General features: G+C 47.4%; 1 protein-coding gene across 1 annotated transcript; it reads left to right on the top strand.

Moving 5' to 3' along the window:
* Positions 1–1,825: 1,825 nt before the first annotated feature.
* LOC138312546 (mucin-2-like) lies at positions 1,826–12,576 on the top strand. The gene is made up of 10 exons (XM_069253367.1): positions 1,826–1,944; positions 2,799–2,873; positions 3,820–4,364; positions 5,499–6,387; positions 6,743–7,262; positions 7,489–8,009; positions 8,343–8,673; positions 8,894–9,193; positions 9,333–9,840; positions 11,948–12,576. Exons 1-10 carry the CDS (start codon positions 1,826–1,828, stop codon positions 12,574–12,576), a joined length of 4,437 nt encoding a protein of 1,478 aa, XP_069109468.1.
* Positions 12,577–13,760: the final 1,184 nt, after the last annotated feature.

Genomic DNA, 13,760 nt, shown 5'->3' with positions numbered 1-13,760 from the left:
ACAAATTAACTGAATCATCTGAAAATTTACATTTGCCGGTATTGTTGGGTTTAAAAAAAAACTGTACCCCATTCCTCAGAGGAAAATCACGTTAAACTTTACCTATAGATAATAGCGTACTGACATAATTCATTATTAAGATCAATATTGAAATGACCCTATGTATATAACATATCCAAGAGAGTTCGTCCCTAAAGTACGACCATATCGTTATATTACCTCACACTACACTGAAGGGTTCCCGTTAAGGGATATCAAGAATTCTTGATAGTTACAGAACAAAATTCAAGAGTTCCTAAGACACATTATCTGTATTTCAACATATTCAGGAGTATCCTGCAAATGCACACAATATGTAGTTACACCATTATCCAGAGTTCCTAAAGTCACCTTATTGTGCATATTAAAGAGTGTAAACTGTAAAGCGAGTTCCTAGTTGGATATATTCTTGAAGCTTTCGTAGTACACATATACCAGGTTCAGTTACATAAGACTACATAGGTATTACACAAAATCCAGTGTTCCTATGGAGACACATATGTATTACACATATCCAAAGTCCTAGTGACACATACATATTACACATATCCAGATATTCCTAAGACAAATACATCTTTGCAAATATCCTGAGTTCCCTAAAGACATTATGTTATTTACACATATCCCAGGAGTCCTGAAGAACACATATGTATTACAAATATCCAGTGTTCCTTAGACAACATATGTATTACACAAATCCTGAGATCTTTGAGAATATGTATTACAAATATCCAATACAAATTCCTAAGACCCATACATATTACACATATCCGAGAGTTCTAAGACACATATGTATTACACATATCTGGAGCTCCTAAAGACACATATGTATACACATATCACCCAGTAGTTCATAAGACATTTCTGTCACTACATATATTCCCAAAGTTACTAAGACACATATGTATTACACGATATCCAGAGTTCTACGACATTTCTGTATTACACCATATTCAATGTTCCAAAGACACTTATGTATTACACGGTATCCAGAGTTCTTACGACATTAATGTATTACACATGTTTCAAGAAAGTTCGTTACACATATCAACAGTAGTTGTTCATAATATAACATAAGGAACAGGTACTTAACAACGAATATTAGTAAAATATCCTTGTCATAAGTGGGACACTTATGTAAATCTAACACATATCCAGAGTTCATATAGAGCACTTTCTCCTTGATACACAAAGTTACATAAGTATTGTACAGTTCCTAAGATCAACTAATCGTAATACTCGATATTGTACTATTCACTAGATATCCCACAGTGGTTTCATCAGACGTAATTATTGAATTACAACATTACCAGAAATCCTATGGACACCATCTACAAATGTACAATGCCTTCAAGTTCAGTGCATTCATAAATGTCAACTTCCTTCCACCGTTGCAACTAGCATCGTGGCAGGCATTTAGTTTGTGTAGAGAGATACTCGTACTAGACTGATGTCGTTCTATGAGTCACTAAATAATCTAGTCTAAATTCTCACGATACTGGCTATATTCCCAATGCATGGTTACCTAAATCACGTTAATCCGCGGCTTTACCATATCAGGGAAATCCCCTTCAGTACCAGGTTATAAATAGACCAGCAAGGCATTTCAACTTATTTTCTCACTCGAGCTCATATAGGTATTGACATCTTTTTTGTCAATAATCAGCCGAAATGATCTCACTGAAAGAACGTCGCTGACTGATTTACCATGGCGTGTCCACAAACTAACAGTCACAAATATTGCCCCTATCTAGTATAGTCATGATACAAAAGACACAATACCTGCATGTGTGGCTCTCAGCGTCCACATGTGGGGGAACAATACCAGCCTTCGCTGTTCGCACTGCTCATAATAACAATAATGTCTATCCTATGTCCAAAAAGCAACCCTTGCTATGCCCAGATGTAAGTCGCTCCTGTCAACTGATCCAAACAGCTCGAGTCTCCTAGTCCTATATTAAAGATGTATAGACCTGTATAATCCTGTTCAAATCCAACAAGGAAAGACAAGAGGAGTCCAATATGTGCCATAGATACTCATTGAATAATGTTACCAGACATATCTGAGCTGTTAATCACACGTTCTGTGTTTAGAGTTGTTGAGTCTTTTAACTGCTATGTTCCATGGTGTAATCATTTTTCTTTCACTTGAAATTATTAGAGATAAATTAAATCCATGGATAACAGAGCTCAATTAAGTGGGATATGTACTGAAGTTATCTTTGTTCAAAAAAAAAAAACAAGGAGGTCCAAATAATTGTTATAAATGATTTTCTTACCGATAGAGGGCAATAGAACTCAGTATATGTAAAGGTACTGTTGACGAACCCCTTTCATTTCATCACAACTGCTCACAATATAATATGAATTCAAAAGGGAATGTTGCAGTCCAATCATGTAGTGTTACATTAACAATCAGTTTCCAACAGCATATTGATAATACATTTTGATCAGTAAAACAACCTGTTTTATAACATATCACTGGAATGGGACCCAGTAATATAGGCCATGAACGAAAGAGAGAGTAGCTAACAAACTCGGTGAGAGAAATGTTATCAGTATTGTGTTGTGTGGAGTCCTTAACATACCCATTCCCATACAAAAAGGGAATCAATTGTTTTTTAATGGTTGAAATTATATGTCACCCTTAATATCTGAGTTTTATTCAATCACATGCTTCAAATCGTAACTTACCGTACAAACAGTTGGTCCCTTATTCTAAACTATGAGTTTAGTAATGCCATGCTAATTTTCTATAGCCGCTCAGAAAACTGTGGATTAACTGTGCTAGAGCTTGGCAAGCACCTTGTGGGATTTGATGTACCGGCACAAGAGTAATCAGGTTGAGACCATACCATTGAGATGTCAATCTCGCAATAAGCGCACTATGTCCCCAATAATCATCTCAGTTCCCCTTCATATATGACGGCATAAATTCTCAATTCCCATTTATGGCATCCAGTTTTTAACAAGTAAAACTAGATATAGGCTTTGCATACAATATCATCAATTTCAGTACAATTTCAGGTATCATAGATGCTCTGTGCATTAACTAATCCCTTGACACCAGCAGAAACTCTCTGTACACTACACCTGTACAGGCTCTGTACACCACAGGACTCTGTACACACAGACTCTGTACAAGACGTGTCTCTGACAACACCAGACTCAGTATAAACTGAGATACACCACCAGGCTCCTTACAAAACCACCAGACTCTGTACACCACCTAGACTCTGTACACGTACAAATCTGTACTCTGTAAACACCACCAGACTCTGTACACCACCAGACTCTGTACACCACCAGACTCTCTGTACACCTACCAGAACTCTGTACACCACCAGGCTCTGTAACCACCAACCAGTACACACTGTACACCAAACCAAGCTCCTGTACACCACATCTGTACACACACTCTGTACTTCACACCACAAGACTCATGTACACCACCAGACTCCTGTACATCACCACACCAGACTCTGTACACCACCAGACCTCTGTACACAACCAGACTCTGTGTAGCTCACACCACCAGACTCTGTACAAACCACAAGTACTGCTCTGTACACAACCATATACACCAGTAGCTCTGTACCACCAGGCCTTGTACACCACCAGAACTCTGTACACTCACAAGACTGTACACTACCAGACCTCTGTACACCACCAGACTCTGTACACCACCAGACTCTGTACACCACCCGGCTACTGTACACCCACAGCCTCAGACTAGACACAAACAGGCTCTGTACACCACCAGACTCTGTACACCACCAGACTACTGTACACCTACCAGGCTCTGTACACCACCAGGGCTCAGACCACCTCCTGTACACCAACAGAGCTCTGTACAACCACCAGGCTCTGTACACCACCAGACTCTGTACACCACCAGACTCTGTACACCTACCAGACTCTGTACACCACCCAGAACTCTGTACAACCACCAGGACTCTGTACATCACACAGACTCTGTACACCACAAGGACTCTGTAAGCACCACCAGACTCTGTACACCACCACTCTGAACTCTGTACACCACCAGACTCTGCGACACCACCAGACTCTGTACACCACCAGACTCTGTACACCACCAGACTCTTGGGCACTCCTAACTCTCTGTACACCACCAGACTCTGTACACCACCAGGCTCTGTACACCACCAGGCTCTTGTACACCCACCAGCTCTGTACACAGGAGAGGCTCTGTACACCAGGAGGACTCTGTACTGTACACCACCAGACTCTGTACACCACCAGGCTCTGTACTCCACCAGGACTCTGTACACCACCCAGGCTCTGTACACCACCCACCAGACTCTGTACACCCACCAGACTCTGTACACCCACCAGACTCTGTACACCACCAGATTCTGTACACCACCAGACTCTGTACACCACCAGACTCTGTACACCACCACACACACACAGGCTCTGAACACAAGGAGGCTCTGTACACCCACCAGACTCTGTACCCACCACCACCGACAAGGCTCTGTACACCACCAGACTCTGTACACCACCAGGACTGTGTACACCACCAGACTCTGTACACCACAAGGCTCTGTACACCACCAGACTCTGTACACCACCAGACTCTGTACACCACCAGGCTCTGTACACCACCAGACTCTGTACACCACCAGACTCTGTACACCACCAGGCTCTGTACACCACCAGACTCTGTACACCACCAGACTCTGTACACCACCAGACTCTGTACACCACCAGACTCTGTACACCACCAGACTCTGTACACCACCAGACTCTGTACACCACCAGACTCTGTACACCACCAGACTCTGTACACCACCAGACTCTGTACACCACCAGACTCTGTACACCACCAGACTCTGTACACCACCAGACTCTGTACACACCACCAGGCTCTGTACAATATCCACCAGGACTCTTGTACACCACCAGGCTCTGTACACCACCAGGCACAGTACAACTCGGAGCTCTGAATACACACCAGGCTCTGTACCCACAGGAGTCTCTGTACACCACCAGGGCTCTGTACACCACCAGGTCTCTGTACACACCAGGCTCTGTACACCACCAGACTCCTGTACACACACCAGGCTCTGTACACCTACCAACCAAGACTCTGTACACCACCAGGGCTCTGTACACCACCAGCACTCTGTACACCACCAGGCTCTGGTACACCACCAACTTCTGTTCACCCACCAGAACTCTGTACACCACTCTGCGTACACATCACCAGAACTCCTACACCACCAGACTCTGTACACCACAAACTCTGTACACCACCAGACTCTGTAGTACACCACCAGACTCTGTACACCACCAGACTCTGTTAACACCACCAGACTCTGTACACACCACCAGACTCTGTACACCACCAGACCAGGAGACTCTGTACACCACCAGGACTCTGTACACCACCAGGTCTCTGTACACCACCAGACTCTGCTTCTGTACACCACCAGACTCTGTACACGGCACAGTATACACCAGGACTCTGTACACCACCAGGCTCTGTACACCACCAGGCTCTGTACACCACCAGACTCTGTACACCACCACGCACTGTACAGGCCAGACTCTGTACACCACCAGGTCTGTACACCACCAGGCTCTGTACACACAAAGGAGACTCTGTACACACACCACCAGACTCTGTAACACCACCAGATTCCTCAGTACACCACCAGGATCTGTACCAACCACCAGACTCTGTACACCACCAGACTCTGTACACCACACCAGACTCCTAACACCAAATGCTCTGTACACCACCAGGCTCTGTACACCACCAGACTCTGTACACCACCAGACTCTGTACACCAAGAGGCTCTGGCTCTGTACACCACCAGACTTCTGTACACACACTGGCCGCTGTACACCAACAGACTCTGTGTACACCACCAGACTCTCTTGTACACCACCAGGCTCTGTACACCACCAGGACTCTGTACACCACCACAGATTCCTGTACACCACAAGACTCTGTACACCACCAGACTCTGTACACCACCAATGGCTCTGTACACCACCAGACTCTGCACACCACCAACAACCAGGCTCTGTACACCACCAGACTCTGTATTCACCACCAGACTCTGTACACGTCACCAGACTCTGTACACCACCAGACTCTGTACACCACCAGACTCTGTACACCACCAGTCTCTGTACACCACCCCAGGACTCTGATACACCACCGAGGCTCTGTACACCACCAGACTCTGTACACCACCAGACTCTGTACAGACCACCAGGCTCTGTACACCACCAGGCTCAGCTCTGTAACTCACCAGGACTCTGTACACCACCAGACTCTGTACACCACCAGGCTCTGTACACAACAGGAGCTCTGTACACCACCTGACTCTGTACACCACCAGGCTCTGTACACCACCAGACTCTGTACACCACCACCAGGCTCTGTACACCACCAGACTCTGTACACCACCAGGCTCTGTACACCACCAGACTCTGTACACCACCAGACTCTGTACACCACCAGACTCTGTACACCACAAGGCTCTGTACACCACCAGACTCTGTACACCACCAGGCTCTGTACACCACCAGACTCTGTACACCACCAGACTCTGTACACCACCAGACTCTGTACACCACCAGACTCTGTACACCACCAGACTCTGTACACCACCAGACTCTGTACACCACCAGGCTCTGTACACCACCAGACTCTGTACACCACCAGACTCTGTACACCACCAGGCTCTGTACACCACCAGACTCTGTACACCACCAGGCTCTGTACACCACCATGGCTCTGTACAAACACCAGACTCTGTACACCACCAGGCTATGTACACAACCCAGGCTCTGTACACCACCAGGGACACCACCAGGCTCTGTACACACCACCAGACTCTGTACACGCACAAGGAACGCTGTACACACCACCAGACTCTGTACAACAACCAGGCTCTGTACACACACCAGAACTCTGTACACCATCCAGTACGCTGTATCACCTCCAGAACTCGGGCACACCACCAGACTCTACACACCACAAGGCTTCTGTACACACCCGACTAGACTTCTGTACACCACCAGACTCTGTACACACCACAAGGCTCTGTACACCACCAGACTCTGTATACACCGACAAGGCTCTGTACATACCACACAGACTCTGTACACCACCAGGTACACCACCAGGCTCTGTACACCACCAGGAGGCTCTGTACAGGAGACTCTGTACACCACCAGACTCTGTACACCACCAGGCTCTGTACACCACCAGACTCTGTACACCACCAGACTCTGTACACCACCAGGCTCTGTACACCACCAGACTCTGTACACCACCAGACTCTGTACACCACCAGACTCTGTACACCACCAGGCTCTGTACACCACCACCAGAGGCTCTGTACACCCACCAGACTCTGTACACAACCACCTGACTCTGTACACCACCCTGGCTCTGTACACCACCAGGCCTGTACACCAAGGAGGGCTCTGTACACTACCAGACCACCAGAGCTCTGTACACCACCAGGCTCTGTACACACCAGGACTAGACAACCACAAGGCTTCGGTATACACCACCAGAGACTCTGTACACCACCAGGCTCTGTACAACCACCAGACTCTAGTAAACCAGACTCTAACACCACCAGACTCTGTACACCACCAGACTCTGTACACCCACCAGGACCTGTACACCACCAGCTCTGTACACCACCAGACTCAGTTACACCACCAGACTCCTGTTACACCTCCACCAGGCTGGTACCTACCACCAGACTCTGTACACCACCAGACTCTGTACACTACCCAGACTTGGATACACCACCAGACTCTGTACACCACCAGGCTCTGTACACAAGGAGGGCTCTGTACACCACCGTGTACCCACCAGACTCTGTACACCACCAGGACTCTTACACCATGAGAACTCTGTACACCACCAGACTCTGTACACCACCAGGCTCTCTCTGTACACCCCACCAGACTCTGTAACACACCATGACTACAGTACACAAGGAGGACACTCAGACGCAACACCACCATGTTACACCACCAGGCTCTGTACACCACCACTCCTGTACAAAAGCAGACTCTGTACACCACCAGACTCTGTGTACACCACCAGACTCTGTACACCACCAGACTCTGTACACCACCAGACTCTGTACACCACCAGGCTCTGTACACCACCAGACTCTGTACACCACCAGGCTCTGTACACCACCAGACTCTGTACACCACAAGGCTCTGTACACCACCAGACTCTGTACACCACCAGACTCTGTACACCACATGACTCTGTACAGACTCCTGTGTACCAGACCTAACTCTCACCTAGGTCTCTGTACACCACCAGACTTCTGTACACCAACAGTACCCAGAACTCCTGTCCCACCACCAAATTCTGTACACCACCAGACTCTGTTTCAACCACCCAGACTCTGTACACCACACCCCACCAACTCTGTACACCACCAGAACTCTGTGTACACCACCAGACTCTGTACACCACCAGGGCTCTGTACACTACCTACCAGTACTCTGTACACCACCAACTCCTGTACACCACCACCAGACTCTGTACACAAGAGGCTCTGTACACCAGGAGGGCTCTGGACACCACCAGAGCTCTGTAATCACAAGGAGGGCTCTGTACACCACCAGAGCTCTGTACACCCAGCCCACCAGGCTCTGTACACAACTGAATCTCTGTTACACCACCAGACTCTGTACCACCTACCATGGCTCTGTACACCACCAGACAGTACTCTGTAACACCACCAGACTTCCTGTACACCACCAGACTCTGTACACACACAAGGCTCTGTACACCACCAGACTCTGTACACCACCAGACTCTGTACACCACCAGGCTCTGTACACCACCAGACTCTGTACACCACCAGACTCTGTACACCACCAGAACTCTGTACACCACCAGGCTCTGTACACAAAGGAGACTCTGTACACCACCAGACTCTGTACACCACCAGACTCTGTACACCACCAGACTCTCTGTACACCACCAGAGGCTCTGTACACCACCAGACTCTGTACACCACCAGACTCTGTACACCACCAGACTCTGTACACCACCAGACTCCGTACAACAACCAGACTCTGTACACCACCAGACTCTGTACACCACCACCTCTGTACACCACCAGACTCTGTACACCACCAGACTCTGTACACCACCAGACACTCTGTACACCACCAGACTCTGTACACCACCAGACTCTGTACACCACCAGACCTGTACTCTGTACACCACCAGACTCTGTACACAACCAGACTCTGTACACCACCAGACTCTGTACACCACCAGGCTCTGTACACCACAAGGACTCTGTACACCAGACAAGGAGGCTCTGTACACCACCAGACTCTGTACACCACCAGGCTCTGTACACAAGGAGGCTCTGTACACCACCAGACTCTGTACACCACCAGGCTCTGTACACCACCAGACTCTGTACACCACCAGACACTGTACAACACCAGACTCTGTACACCACCAGGCTCTGTACACCACCAGACTCTGTACACCACCAGGCTCTGTACACAAGGAGGCTCTGTACACCACCAGACTCTGTACACCACCAGACTCTGTACACCACCAGACCTCTGACACCACAAGGCTCTGTACACCACCAGATTCTGTACACCACCAGGCTCTGTACACCACCAGACTCTGTACACCACCAGACTCTGTACACACCAGACTATGCACACAACACACACCAGCTCTGTACACCACCAGACTCTGTACACCACCAGACTCTGTACACCACCAGACTCTGTACACCACCAGACTCTGTACACCACCAGACTCTGTACACCACCAGACTCTGTACACCACCAGGCTCTGTACACCACCAGACTCTGTACACCACCAGGCTCTGTACACCACCAGGCTCTGTACACCACCAGACTCTGTACACCACCACACCACCAGACTCTGTACACCACCAGACTCTGTACACCACCAGACTCTGTACACCACCAGACTCTGTACACCACCAGGCTCTGTACACCACCAGACTCTGTACACCACCAGACTCTGTACACCACCAGACTCTGTACACCACAAGGCTCTGTACACACCACCAAACTCTGTACACCACCATGACTCTGTACGACCACCAGACTCTGTACACGCACCAGGCTCTGTACACCACCAGACTCTGTACACCACCAGACTCTGTACACCACCAGACTCTGTACACCACCAGACTCTGTACACCACCAGGCTCTGTACACCACCAGACTCTGTACACCACCAGACTCTGTACACCACCAGACTCTGTACACCACCAGACTCTGTACACCACCAGACTCTGTACACCACCAGACTCTGTATCACCACCACAGGTCTCTGTACACAAGATGCCACGCCCACTCTGTACACCACCAGACTCTGTACACCACCAGACTCTGTACACCACCAGACTCTGTACACCACCAGGCTCTGTACACCACCAGGCTCTGTACACCACCAGACTCTGTACACCACCAGTACTCTGTACACCACCAGACTCTGTACACACCACCAGGCTCTGTACACCTACCAGACTCTGTACACCACACAGACTCTGTACACCACCAGACTCTGTACACCACCAGACTCTGTACACCACCAGACTCTGTACACCACCAGACTCTGTACACCACCAGACTCTGTACACCACCAGACTCTGTACACCACCAGACTCTGTACACCACCAGACTCTGTACACCACCAGACTCTGTACACCACCAGGCTCTGTACACCACCAGACTCTGTACACCACCAGACTCTGTACACCACCAGGCTCTGTACACCACCAGACTCTGTACACCACCAGGCTCTGTACACCACCAGACTCTGTACACCACAAGGCTCTGTACACCACCAGACTCTGTACACCACCAGACTCTGTACACCACCAGACTCTGTACACCACAAGACTCTGTACACCACCAGACTCTGTACACCACCAGTAGCTCTGTACACCACCAGACTCTGTACACCACCAGACTCTGTACACCACCAGACTCTGTACACCACCAGACTCTGTACACCACCAGACTCTGTACACCACCAGGCTCTGTACACCACCAGACTCTGTACACCACCAGACTCTGTACACCACCAGACTCTGTACACCACCAGACTCTGTACACCACCAGACTCTGTACACCACCAGACTCTGTACAACACAAGGTCTGTACACTCACCAGACTCTGTACACCACCAGACTCTGTACACCACCAGCTCTGTACATACACACCAGACTCTGTACACCACCAGACTCTGTACACCACCAGACCTGCTTCTGTACACCACCAGACTCTGTACACCACCAGACTCTGTACACCACCAATTCTGTACACCACCGAGCTCTGTACACCACCAGACTCTGTACACCACCAGACTCTGTACACCACCAGACTCTGTACACCACCAGACTCTGTACACCACCAGACTCTGTACACCACCAGGCTCTGTACACCACCAGACTCTGTACACCACCAGACTCTGTACACCACCAGACTCTGTACACCACCAGGCTCTGTACACCACCAGACTCTGTACACCACCAGACTCTGTACACCACCAGACTCTGTACACCACCAGACTCTGTACACCACCAGACTCTGTACACCACCAGACTCTGTACAACACCAGACTCTGTACACCACCAGACTCTGTACACCACCAGACTCTGTACACCACCAGACTCTGTACACCACCAGACTCTGTACACCACCAGACTCTGTACACCACCAGACTCTGTACACCACCAGGCTCTGTACACCACCAGGCTCTGTACACCACCAGACTCTGTACACCACCAGACTCTGTACACCACCATACTCTGTACACCACCAGACTCTGTACACCACCAGACTCTGTACAACACCAGACTCTGTACACCACCAGACTCTGTACACAAGGAGGCTCTGTACACCACCAGACTCTGTACACCACCAGACTCTGTACACAAGGAGGCTCTGAACACCACCAGACTCTGTACACCACAAGGCTCTGTACACCACCAGGCTCTGTACATCACAAACTCTGTAAACCACCAGGCTCTATACACCATGAAGCTCTGTACACCACCAGACTCTGTACACCACCAGGCTCTGTACACCACAAGGCTCTGTACATCACCAGACTCTGTACACCACGAGGCTCTTTACATCACCAGACTCTGTACACCACGAGGCTCTTTATACCATGAAGCTCTGTACACCACAAACTCTGTACACCACAAGGCTCTGTACACTACAAACTCTGTTCTCCACAAGGCCCTGTACACCACCAGACTCTGTACACCACCAGACTCTGTACACTACGAAGCTCCCGTAGTATACCACCCCTTCCTACCTGTACGAGCTACAACTAATTACCTTGGTTTGTACACCATGAGGCTATGCACACCACCAGACTCTGTACACTACGAAGCTCCCGTAGTATACCTCCCCTTCCTACCTGTACATCCTACAACTAATTACCTCCCCTTCCTACCTGTACGAGCTACAACTAATTACCTTGGTTTCATTTAACAAAGCCAATCATAGTGCTATTAAAATCCCTATCTATGCTATATACAGCTATATATACACATCAACACAATGGATCCTAATACATCAGACAAAAACCTCAAATATCACCAAGGATCCTATGATCTGTTACCATGGTAATGATGACAATTATTTCAAACATTTCCTAACAGAAACCATAACACAAGTTTACCGTATATGTCCAAATACAACTGCTTCTAAATTCTGGGAGATGTATCTTTAACTCAAGCATTTTTTGTAGTTTACAAAATTGGTATTCTATTAGTTTCCAAAGAACTAATGTTCATGCAAAACAGAAATGAAAAAATTCGGCCAGCAGATATCTGTTTCATCATATTATGATATATATAGGGGCCAGTTGCCTTCTATAGTCACCTTTATATAAGTTTGTTCTAAAGACCATGAAAAACAAAGTCCAGAAGTGTAAATCAATGGCTTTCTAATTTATAATTAGATCATCCTCTGTTGCTCCTTACAGTGGCGTAGCTACCATTGACGCAAAAACACAACTGCTTGCACATCAATCAATTTTCAAAAACAAAACAAAAAATCATAGTCATAACTACACATAACCGAGAATTACATTATATATTTTAATTTGTTATCCGAATCGCCTACTTTTTAGGTTTACTTTTTCCGGAAAATTGTATTTCCGTTTCGTTTCCAGGGTTTACAATTATACTAACTAAAAGTTGGTGCGAGGTCGTGTCAGAAAATTGACGTTTTTAAGCCGAAAACCCGACATGAACAAGACACTAACAAGAAGTTATATCCCAATATACACAAGATCAAACAACGCAACAGCAAAAAGAAAGCATACTAGAGTGTTATGAAACGCCTTAGGGCCCTAAAACCTGCGAGCATGGGTTCTGGCTATGTAACATGTGCACCACGACATACGTATAGACGTGGATACCGTTAAATTGACATTCGATGGGCAAAAAAAAACGGAGGATGTTATTACAATGAAATTTGATATGTGACTAGTCTTCATCGCTATCACAATAAAATAAGGGCACAAATAAAGAGTACATTTGTATTCAATTTTCATTTCGTCCCCTTTATGCATTCAATTGAACTTTTAACTTTGCGTTTTCATGTGTAGAAATGATCCAATGAGAGTATCAGGACCTACATGCATAAAGAAATTGACTGCCTATTAAAAC

Source organism: Argopecten irradians, unplaced genomic scaffold (assembly GCF_041381155.1).
Source record: "Argopecten irradians isolate NY unplaced genomic scaffold, Ai_NY scaffold_0366, whole genome shotgun sequence".
NCBI classification, from domain to species: domain Eukaryota; kingdom Metazoa; phylum Mollusca; class Bivalvia; order Pectinida; family Pectinidae; genus Argopecten; species Argopecten irradians.
This window is presented reverse-complemented; position numbering and strand designations above follow the sequence as displayed.